This window comes from Rana temporaria, chromosome 8 (genome assembly GCF_905171775.1).
Source record: "Rana temporaria chromosome 8, aRanTem1.1, whole genome shotgun sequence".
Classification (NCBI taxonomy): Eukaryota; Metazoa; Chordata; class Amphibia; order Anura; family Ranidae; genus Rana; species Rana temporaria.
In genome coordinates, this window is record NC_053496.1 from 168,780,098 (window position 1) to 168,792,111 (window position 12,014).

The 12,014-nt window shown below is 47.2% G+C and overlaps 2 protein-coding genes across 7 annotated transcripts in view; one reads left to right on the plus strand and one right to left on the minus strand.

The window, feature by feature from the left end:
* LOC120909855 (zinc finger protein 436-like) overlaps positions 1-12,014 on the minus strand; it is an 865,309-nt gene that overhangs the window by 727,165 nt on the left and 126,130 nt on the right. The window lies entirely within an intron of this gene.
* On the plus strand, positions 400-10,465 carry LOC120909905 (zinc finger and SCAN domain-containing protein 2-like). 2 transcript variants are annotated; one of them, XM_040321709.1, is made up of 6 exons: positions 400-502; positions 4,853-4,944; positions 5,815-5,912; positions 6,024-6,135; positions 7,277-7,384; positions 9,356-10,465. In XM_040321709.1, exons 2-6 carry the CDS (start codon positions 4,911-4,913, stop codon positions 10,408-10,410), a joined length of 1,407 nt encoding a protein of 468 aa, XP_040177643.1. In that variant the 5' UTR covers positions 400-502; positions 4,853-4,910; the 3' UTR covers positions 10,411-10,465. The 2 variants fall into 2 exon arrangements, with proteins under 2 accessions (XP_040177643.1, XP_040177644.1); XM_040321710.1 differs by having other exon boundaries at positions 409-502; positions 4,848-4,944.

The window sequence follows — 12,014 nt, forward strand, 5'->3', positions numbered from 1 at the left end:
TGTGCTCTTATCTTTATTTTTATTTATTTTTTTAATTTGTGACTGAAATTCCTGGTCAGTTCTCAGCTTTCTCCACAAGGTGGCGACCGCCCTCCCTGATCCTTCCTTCCCTCCGTACGCTTTGCGTCACCCTACCAGCTAAAAAAGGAACTAGCACTGCCCTATAAGGAAAACCCCGCCTGCTGTGCTGCTCTCCTAAAAGCGTCCGCTAGAGGGCAAATAGTCACCAAATACTGTCCACATTCAACAGAGCGGCGGCCATTTTCTTGTAGCGCAGAGAAGAACAGATGTAAAAACATTATTACAGCGTTACACCGAGTGTATTATAATAGGGTTTCTAGTAGTAAGTCTCATGCTACATTTAAATTGATAAACTCTTTTACTCAAATGAAATAGGGTGAAATGCCATTAAGATGAGCAGTAAGCGGCCATTTTGTCGTAGCAGCAGACACAAGACACTTCCTGGTGTGAAGCTGGAGAGTGTGTATGCAGTGAGGAGGAGGTAATATTATTAATAATAATATTTTATTATGAGAGAAGGGGGTCCCAGAACTCTGTTTGGGGGGGTTATGTCACTTCCACTAATTCCCATCATCTTGCAAGCCCTTTGAGTAGATAGGGTGGCTCAGCTGGGGCTGTATTGTCTAGTAGTGATCACTAAGGATGAGCTCTGGCGTGTTCGCATGCTACACGTGCAGAGCCCGCCAGGAAGTCTGCACCGCGATGCGCTAATCACAGCCAGGCCAGGGAGACATTTCCCGATCTCTGCAGCCGAGCATCGGGACAATGTCTCCCTGCACCGTGCACACTTCCTGGAGGGCTCTGCACGTGTAGCATGCGAACACGCCAGAGCTCATCCTTAGTCATCACTGGGATATCATAGATACACGCCTATCGATCCACAGAACCGCTCGCGGCTGCTGACTTTAACCTGGCCATAGTGGGCGGCAGGGGTGGACTGACCATTCGGGCACTGCCCGAGGGCCCCATGCCACTAGGGAGCCCCATCAGGGTTGCCAGCCTTAGTAAAACCAGGGACAGTATGTTCAAATCTGTGTTTTTTTTTACACCTGTCCCTGAAATGTCCCTTACCAACATCCTTTTGGTCTGAAAATAACAAGATTATAGCTGCCCTGCCTCTCCAGTACCTTCTCAGTGTGTGTATGTATACTATGTGTGTGTGTATATTTGTATACTGTGTGTATTGTGTGTTTACTGTGTGGCCCCATAATCTCCTGTTGCCCGGGGGCCCCATAATCTCCTATTGCCCCTGGGGCCCCATGAGTTGTCAGTCTGCCCCTGGTGGGCGGTAAGGCGTGCGGACACAGTGCGATTTCTGAACCATTTTGTTTTTGTAATTCGTTTCCTATTGACCCTCAGAAGCTATACATTGATATCTATGGGGACAGGGCGGGGGGGGGGGGGGGAGCGATGTGACTTATCTCGGGAAACCCAGAGTCATTGGCCTTAAAGTTAAACTCTGTGCTCAAAAATATTCCTCAACAGCCACAACTAATATAAATCCAAGTAAGTGCATCAAATGCCTTCGGAAACCCAGATATTGGCCTGTAAAAGCAGCGGTGACATCATCACTATGCTGCACATACAGAGTAGAGGAGAGACGATCGGCGGCTCTCCTGACAGGGGGGGTTCACGGTGATTGTTTATCAGCGCAGCCCCCCGTCGGATGCCCCCACTGGACCACCAGGAAAGGGGGCAACATGTGGATGGCCAGGTACATCCCCCATGGCCATCCACATATAAAAAAATAAGCATAATAGATGGCAACATTATGGTCAATAAAAAACACGTGATGCCCAGCAATGCCACCCATCAGTATCACCAGTGCCACGCATGAGTGTCCATTATTGTCCATCAGTGCCCATCAGTACCCACCCATCAGTGCCACCCATAAGTACCCATCAGTGCCGCCTATGAGTGCCCATCCGTGCCATCTGTGAGTGCCCATCAGTGCCATCTATGAGTGCCCATCAGTGACGCTTTTTTTATTTGTTGCGCAAAAAAATAAAAATTGCAGAGGTGATCAAATACCACCAAAAGAAAGCTCTATTTGTGGGAACAAAATGATAAATAAATTGTTTGGGTACAGTGTAGCACGACCGCGCAATTGTCATTCAAATTGCGACAGCGCTGAAAGCTGAAAATTGGCTTGGGCAGGAAGGTTTTATAAGTGCCTGGTATTGAAGTGGTTAAGGACATCCCTTGTAATAGAAATACGCATGACAGGTCCTCTTTATTGCGAGATCTGGGGTCAAAAATAAAAAATAAATTACATTTACTAAAAAAAAAAAAAATTGTCCCTTTAAGGCCTTTAGGTGGAAATGACGTCAACCGTCACTGCGGTCCTCCAAGGGCATAGAGTCAAGTGGGGGCCATCTTGACCTCACTCAACTTCCTGCCCATCTCTCCACGGGATTGGATCGTTTCTGTCGCTTCCGACGGCTCCGGTAAGTGGCTGCCAATAAAAGTGATCCCGTGGCAAAACCGCCGCCGGGACCACTTTTGTGTGAAAGAGGATCGCCCACTGTTTAAAAAAATACTGGGGTTATGGCAGCTAGCTGCTGCCCCTTCACCCCTAAGCGAAAATGTCAAAATTGGGCCCAATTAGCCATTTTCCCTCCCCGGTGTCATGTGACTCGTTAGTATTACAAGGTCTCAGGTGTGAATGGGGAGCAGGTGTATTACATTTGGTGTTATCGCTCTCACTCTCTCATACTGGTCACTGGAAGCTCACCATGGCACCTCATGGCAAAGAACTCTCTGAGGATCTGGAAAACAAGAATTCTTGCTCTTCATAAAGATGGCCGAGGCTATAAGAAGATTGCCAAGACCCTGAAACTGATCTGCAGCACGGTGGCCAAGACCATACAGCGGTTTAACAGGACGGGTTCCACTCAGAACAGGTTTTGTCATGGTTGACCAAAGGGGTTGATTGCGCGTGCTCAGCATTGAATCCAGCGGCTGTCTTCGGGAAATAGAAGTATGAGTGCTGCCAGCATTGATGCAGAGGTTGAAGGGGTGTGGGGGTCAGCCTGTCAGTGCTCAGACCATACGTTGCACGCTGCATCAAATTGGTCTGCATGGCTGTCGTCCCAGAAGGAAGCCTCTTCTAAAGATGAGGCACAAGAAAGCCTGCAAATAGTTTACTAAAGACAAGCAGATTACTGGATCCATGTGAACTTGTGATCTGATGAGACCAAGATAAACGTATTAGGATCAGATGGTGACAAGCGTGTGTGGCGGCAACCAGGTGAGAAGTACAAAGACAAGTGTGTCTTGCCTACAGCCAAGCATGGTGGTGGGAGTGTCATGGTCTGGGGCTGCATGAGTGCTGCCGGCACTGGGGAGCTACAGATCATTGAGGGGACCATGAATGCCAACATGTACTGTGACATACTGAAGCAGAGCATGATCCCCTCCCTTCAGAGACTGGGCCGTAGGGCAGTATTCCAACATAAAGACCCCAAACACACCTCCAAGATGACCACTGCCTTGCTAAAGAAGCTGAGGGTAAAGGTGATGGACTGGCCAAGCATATCTCCAGACCTAAACCCTATTGTGAATCTGTGGGGCTCCTCAAACTAAAGGCGGTGGAGCGCAAGGTCTCTAACATCCACCAGCTCTGTGATGCCATCATGGAGGAGGGGAAGAGGACTCCAGTGGCAACCTGTGAAGCTCTGGTGACCTCCATGCCCAAGAGGGTTAAGGCAGTGCTGGAGAATAGTGGTGGCCACACAAAATATTGACACTTTGGGCCCAATTTGGACATTTTCACTTAGGGGTGTACTCACTTTTGTTGCCAGCGGTTTAGACATTAATGGCTGTGTGTTGAGTTATTTTGAGGGGACAGAAAATGTACACTGTTATACAAGCTGTACACTCACCACACAACATTGCAGCAAAGTGTCATTTCTTTAGTGTTGTCACATGAAAAGATAGAATAACCTATTTACAAAAATGTGAGGGGTGTACTGACTTTTGTAAGATACTGTATATTTTTTTAGTTCAGATACACATGTAGGGCTAGATTCAGATAGCCCGCCGTAACTTTGTGCGGGTGTAGCGTATCTCAGATACGCTACGCCGCCGTAACTTAGTGAGGCAGGTTCTGTATTAACCAAAAACCTGCGCCCTCATTTACGGCGGCGTAGCGTAAATCTGCCGGCGTAAGCGCGCCTAATTCAAATTGTGAAGAGGTGGGCGTGTTTTATGTACATAAAACATGACCCCACGTAAATGACGTTTTTGACTAACGGCGCATGCGCCGTCCGTGAACGTAACCCAGTGCGCATGCTCCAAATTAACCCGCAAAAAGCCAATGCTTTCGACGTGAACGTAAATTACGCACAGCCCTATTCGCGAACGACTTACGCAAACGACGTAATCAACGGAAAATTTGACACTGGCCCGACGTCCATACTTAACATAGGATACGCCTCATATAGCAGGGGTAACTTTACGCCGGAAAAAGCCTAACGTAAACGACGTAAAAAAAATCGCCGGGGGGACGTATGTTCCTGAATCGGCGTATCTACCTAATTTGCATATTCCTTGCGTAAATCGACGGAAGCGCCACCTAGCGGCCAGCGTAAATATGCAACTAAGATACGACGGCGTAAGAGACTTACGCCAGTCGGATCTTAGCCAAATTCCGGCGTATCTTGTTTTCTGAATACAGAAAAAAGATACGCCGGAGCATCCTAGAAGTTACGCAGCGTATCAATAGATACGCCAGCATAACTTCTTTCTGAATCTACCCCTGTATGTTTATTTGTGATATAATGTACTGCATTGTGAGTGTTACAAACCAGACTTTTTTTTCCAAGGACAGATTCAGGTAGAAGATTGGGAGTCTTAGGTAGAAGAGAAAGATCCTTTACAAGGACGTCATGATGGAGAAGCGGCCGCCCCTCACATCTCCGGGTAAGAGGAGACTTTCATTTCTTGTAAAGGAGAGAAGAGTATTGAGGATCCCCCTAGATACACATCCCCCTCTGATATAAAGACATAGAAACGTTGGCCCAGATTCACAAAGCACTTACGCCGGCGTATAACAAGTTACGCCGACGTAAGTGCAAATGTGCGCCGGCGTATATGTGTGCGCCAGACCCACAAACTAATATGCGCCTAAAAACAGGCTACACCCCGCCGACGTAGCTTGCACACGCCGGCGTAGGGTGGGCGCACATTTAGGCTGGACGCATGGGGCTGCTTCCATTGATTAGCCATTCAAACATGCAAATGAGGGAAATACGGCGATTCACGAACGTGCGTGTGCCCGGCGCATGCTACGCGAGAGGCGCCTAAGTTGTACGTCCGGCGTAAAGTTATTCCCCATAAAGGAGGTGCAACCCAGAAACAGACATGCACAGGTCTGCACCAGGGAACACAAGCCGGCGTATTGTGCGTTGGACGTGTGTCTGGCTGGGCGTACGTTATGTTCACGGCTTACGCAGTGATCTGGCGTAGCTTAGGCATTTGTGCCGGCGTGGTTGTGAGCAGGCGCATGGGGTTAGCTGTGCTTGCGTCCACATCACGGCGCATGCACAGTTCGTGATATGTACCTGTCTGGCGCTCGTCCCATCATTTGCACTTCAACCTACGCCGGCGTGCGACTTCGAAACCCACGCCACGCTGGCGCAGCGTTGGGAGCACTGGCTTGCTGAATGCAATGCTTGCCTCTCTGCGTTGCGTTGGTGTAGCATACAGTGCTTTGCTCTACGGCGGCGTAATGTGCGCCTTGCTCTCTGTGAATCTGGGCCAATGTATTCAGTCAGTGTGCGTTTCCTACAGATGGATCCAGTAATGGGAACCCACCAGAGAGAGGTCCCCGTCCTCTGTATTCCCGGGACTCCACACAGGAACATCAGGAGATTCCTGAGGAGGATCAGGTAGAAAAATGGTTTGGAAATTTGTACAGATAATACAGTAAAACTACAATATGTGATCCATCCCTGATAAAACAATATACGTGACTGATTATAAACCTTTCTGTTATCCAGAGTAAACATTTGATTGCTATTAAAGTTGAAGTGAAGGAGGAAGCAGAAGATCAATCTGTGATGAGTGATGTGTCATGGAAGAAAGAGGAAATAACTCCAAACATCAGCACAGGTAAAAAATGAACACCATATCCAGAGAAGACTCCCAGATTCTCCTTGTTCAGTCACTACAACAATCTCTTATTTTTTAAAGGCACCCCAAACAAAAAACCTGCAAAAACGCACTTGACTTGACACAGTGACAAAAAAGCTACTAGTGCCAAACGCGTTGCGTCCCTCAGGTGTGAATGCATCTCAATCCAGAGAAGAGTCCCAGATCCTCCTTGTTCAGTCACTACAACAATCTCTTCTTCTCCCCCTCCTCTGTCAGTAGACAGTAATGGGGAGACAGTATGTTCCCAGTGGGGGGAGTCAGGAGCCATCAGCCTCTGGCCATAGATGGTTCGAATCTCAGGCAGCTCAGCAGGGACCAGCCAAGATTTGATCCATATATGGGTAGGCTGATTGTATCCAAGGCGATCCATTAAATCGACTTGGGTGCAATCAGCATGTTGGATTTGTAGCATGTGATTATTGCCAGCAGGTATATCCGGCTAGCAACAACCACTGTGTTCTCCCCCCTTTCCCCGCCAGCCCCCCCCCCCCCCCCCCAGGCTGGGAGAACACAATAGCTCCACAGGAGGGATTCCTCCATTAACACTGATGGGGAATCAAGCGATTTTCCACTGGTTGCAGGAATGGCCCGCCTTATGCCCCGTACACAGGATCGGATTTTCCGATGAAAAAAGTCTGATGGACTTTCTTCATCGGGAATTCCGATCATGCGTGGGCCTCATCTGACTTTTTTCCATCGGTGTTTAGAAATAGAATATGTTAGGAAATTCCTATCGTCTGTGTGGAACTCCGACGAGGATAAAAACCCACGCATGCTCAGAATCAAGTCGACGCATGCTCAGCAGCATTGAACTTAATTTTTCTCGGCTCGTCGTAGTGTTGTACGTCACCGCGTTTTTGACGTTCGGAATTTAGTCTGACGGTGTGTATGCAAGACTGATGGAAGTCAGCTTCATCGGAATTCCGACGGAAAATTCCATTGGATTTTGTACACGGCATTAGACTCCGGCTCTCTTCCTCACATCATATCATTGTGTGTTACCAGCCAAGAGACGTGACCAGTCTCCACCCCACACACACTCTCTGGGGTCTCTCATACATCTCAGTACAGGGCGCTTCACTCTCTTCTTTATTCACAGACCCCGGAGACACCAGAGACCCTCAGAGAGATGTCAAAGTTAAAGAGGAGAAAGAAGAAAGACCTGTGAAGGTTAAAGAGCAGGACATTTCTATAGAGATTGGCACCGGTGAGTAATGAACTCTAAATTCAGAAAACAGTTATCTTTTGCCGCTACAACTCTTTGACATCTTAGCCCTGATTCACACTGGTGCGATGCGGGAAACCTTGCGATTCGGTGCCAGTTCCCGCATCACACACTGGTTTAAACTGACATCTTCGAACCACTGGGGGCGTCAATGTAAAGGTAATGACACCCCCTGATCGGATCGCAGTGCAAACTGTCAAATGGTGCAGGAATCGTATCGCAAAATGTGTAATAGGTATTTAGGAAATTAGATGTGTAATATATACTTCGGAACACCTGAAGGTACTCCCTGCATGTTGGGCCTCTGTATGTGGCCACACTATGTAAAAGTCTCACACATGTGGTATCGCCATACTCAGGAGTAATAGCAGAATGTGTTTTGGGTTGTAATTTGTGGTATGCATATGCTGTGTGTGAGAAATTACCTGCTAATATGACAATTTTGTGAAAACCATGCCTCTTACTAAATACCTTGGACTATCTACTTTCCAAAAAAGGGTCATTTGGAGGGTATTTGTACTTTCCTGGCTTGTTAGGGTCTCAAGAAATGAGATAGGCCGTCAGCACATCACCTGATCAATTTTCAGAGATTGGCACCATAGCTTGTGTGCAAATAAGAAAAAAAAAATTAAAGCGCTCCATCCCTCTGAGCTCGCACGCAGAAGCAAACACATGCGTAAGTCGCGCCTGCAACTGTGAACAGTGTTTAAACCACACATGTGAGGTATTGCCTCGATAGTTAGAGTGAGAACGTCTTTGTAACTCTAAACTGGTAACCAGTAAAACATTTTAAAGTGTTGCCTATGGAGATTTTTAACTACCATAGTTTGTCCCCATTCCACAAGTGTGCACAATTTGAATGCATAACATGTTAGGTATCTATTTACTCGGCGTAACATCATCTTTCACGTCTTTTTTGCACTTTGAACAATAGATCCTGTAGGCCCCTCCTATTATGTGTTATACCCGTTCTCATATACATGTATGGTATTTTGTTTCAGAGATTTGCTTTTCTATAAATCCATCTTGTACGAGGTCCTCCCCGAAGATGTGGTGTTGTGTGTTTGTGTTGTTTTTTTCTATGCCAATTTGTATTCTACAAAAAACTCTAAATAAAGATTAAAAAAAAAAAATGATTCCTCCATCTCCGCAAAGCAAGATGAATGGGAGCTTTCCCCCATCAGGACAATTCATTCTGAGAGTGGGGCTATCCATTGTCAGAATACACCAATCGGCAGGGCTGAACTGGGACACAAATTAGGCCCTGGACTTCATCCAGACTGGCCCACTTTGACAGGTCTCTCCCATGGCGGCCGGACAACTCCCCACCCCCCCTGGCCACCCAAGCCCCTTCACTAGCCACTAGCCGTTTTACTTTATTAGAGTAGAACTACTGGTACTCTTATAGGCAGTTCCAGTGGGGAAGCTAGACATTATTTCACCCATGGCAAAGAATCAGTTTGGTGCCCCCCCTAATGGGACAAGATTAGGCAGAAGTGAGAAACTCCCAGGCCATAGCTGTTGAGTCAGCTGTCTGTCCCCTCCCCCAATTGCTCCTCTGTCGTCGTCCCTGCTCCTCCCCCTGCTTCTTTGTTCCCCCAGGTGAGCGCTGCGGGGAGGGAGAGACAGAGGAGCGGAGGGGGGCGGCAGTCCGCTGTCACTGAAGCCGGCCCACTGAGCCATCGGCCCACCGGGGAAACTCCCTGTAGTCCCAATGGCCAGTCCATCCCCTGCCAATCGGTGTCTGAAGCCTCCAATCACCAAAAGCTTTCCAACATTCCTGTTTGACAGAAGTCAATCTAATGATCAACTTCTATTGAGCAGTTACGTCAACACATGCATTGAAATTTGGCCAATCCACACTGAACCGGGTGAATTTCGATATGGCCAGCTTTAGATATGGCTTTTAGATATGTAGTAGTCTTGGTCACTCTTATTTCTATTTTCCTCCAGATGGACGATATAGAAGGTGTGATGCAGAAGAACCTCCTGCTGTCCTTTCAGGTGTTGAAAAAGGAGATGATACCACATCAGATTCCTCAGAAGACGATGATGTCACATCAGATTCCTCAGAAGACGATGATGTCACATCAGATTCCTCAGAAGACGATGATGTCACATCGGATTCTTCAGGGGAAAAACATATTCCCCAAAAATTCCATTCAGCACCTCACAGTGCAGATATCCGATCTGGTCCCTCAAAACATGGAAGGAGTGTTGCTGATCATTCCGCTTGTGGCACTCATGATGGTCCCAAACAGGAGAAGCCATACCCATGCTCTAAATGTGGGAAGAGTTACAGTTCCAAGCAAGGTCTTTTGATACATCAGAAAACGCACACGGGAGAGAAGCCCTATTCATGTTCAGAATGCGGTAGACGTTTCGCGGAAAGGTCGAATCTTGCTAGACATCGAAGCACTCACGTTGGGGAGAAGCCATACTCCTGTTCGGAATGCGGTAAACGTTTTTACCATAAATCGTCTCTTATCACGCATGAAAAAATTCACACCGGGGAGAAGCCCTATTCGTGTTCGGAATGCGGGGAAACTTTTTCTTCTCAACACTCTAGACTTACTCACCAGAGAACTCACACGGGTGAAAAGCCATACTCCTGTTCCGAATGTGCGAAAAGTTTTACTACAAAATCGAGTCTTGCCAGGCACCACACAGCTCACACGGGGGACAAGCCTTACGCGTGTTCCGAATGCGGTAAATGTTTTGCCGACAGAACCCACTTTTATTGCCACCAGAAATCTCATACGGGGGAAAAGCCATTTTCCTGCCCCGAATGTGGCAAAAGCTTCGCCTTCAAAGCCAGTCTGGTTAAACATCAAAGAAATCGCACGTGTGTTGTCCAGTTTTCCTGTTCAGAGTGTGGCAGAGATTTTAGGAGGAAGTCAAGTCTGGTTGTACATAAGGAAATGCACAAGAGACTCCATCTCATGTTTCAACAGATTTACAAAGAGGAGAAACCTGAACTCAAGGCAGATATTAGCCACCTTCCCTGAAGATAAAATAGGTCATTTAGCTCCTATATTGTGTTTTGTCAACTCATTTCCTATCGATTGATAAAAAAAAAAAAAAATTCAAGACAAATATTTTTTTTTGTATATCCACTTCCCGACCGCCGCAATACGTCGGCAGAATGGCACGTACAGGCACATTGGCGTACCTGTACGTCCCTGCCTAGACGTGGGTCCGATCGGGACCCCCCCCCGCTACACGCGGTGGTCGGGTTCCCTTGGGGAGCGATCCGGGACGACGGCGCGACTATTTGTTTATAGCCGCTCCGTCGCGATCGCTCCCCGGAGCTGAAGAACGGGGAGAGCCGTATGTAAACACGGCTTACCCGTGCTTCACTGTGGCGGCTGCATCGATCGAGTGATCCCCTTTATAGGGGAGACTCGATCGATGACGTCATTCCTACAGCCACACCCCCCTACAGTTGTAAACACACACTAAGTGTACACTAAATCCTACAGCGCCCCCTGTGGTTAACTCCTAAACTGCAACTGTCATTTTCACAATAAAGAATGCAATTTAAATGCATTTTTTGCTGTGAAAATGACAATGGTCCCAAAAATGTGTCAAAATTGGCCGAAGTGTCCGCCATAATGTTGCAGTCACGAAAAAAATCGCTGATCGCCGCCATTAGTAGTAAAAAAAAATGAATTAATACAAATGCAATAAAACTATCCCCTATTTTTTAAACGCTATAAATTTTGCGCAAACCAATCGATAAACGCTTATTGCGATTTTTTTTTTACCAAAAATAGGTAGAAGAATACGTATCGGCCTAAACTGAGGAAAAAAAAAATGTTATATATGTTTTTGGGGGATATTTATTATAACAAAAAGTAAAAAATATTGCATTTTTTTAAAAATTGTCGCTCTATTTTTGTTTATAGCGCAAAAAATAAAAAGCGCCGAGGTGATCAAATACCACCAAAAGAAAGCTCTATTTGTGGGGAAAAAAGGACGCCAATTTTGTTTGGGAGCCACGTCACACGACCGCGCAATTGTCTGTTAAAGCGACGCAGTGCCGAACTGTAAAAACACCTTGGGTCTTTAGGCAGCATATTGGTCCGGTCCTTAAGTGGATATACTAGGAACTTAGGGCCAGATTCACATAGAACTGCGGCGGCGTAACATATCGTAGATACGATACACCGCCGCAAGTTTTCATCGCAAGTGCCTGATTCACAAAGCACTTGCGAAGAAAACTACGCCGGCGGCCTCCGGCGCAAGGCGGGCCAATTCAAATAGGCGTGTGCCATTTAAATTAGGCGCGCTCCCGCGCCGGACCTACTGCGCAAGCTCCGTTTTCTAACTCCCGCCGTGCTTTGCGCGCCGTGACGTCATTTTTTCGAAACGGCGACGCGCATAGCGTACTTCCGTATTCCCGGACGTGTTACGCAAACGACGTTAAATTTTAAATTTCGACGCGGGAACGACGGCCATACTTTAGACAGCAGTACGAGTGCTGACTAAAGTTAGGGCAGGTCAAATAACGACTAAAATTGCGACGGGAAACTTGACTACAGACGACGGAGCGAACGCGAAAATCCCTCGGGGATCCGCCGTAACTGCTAATTTGCATACCCGACGCTGG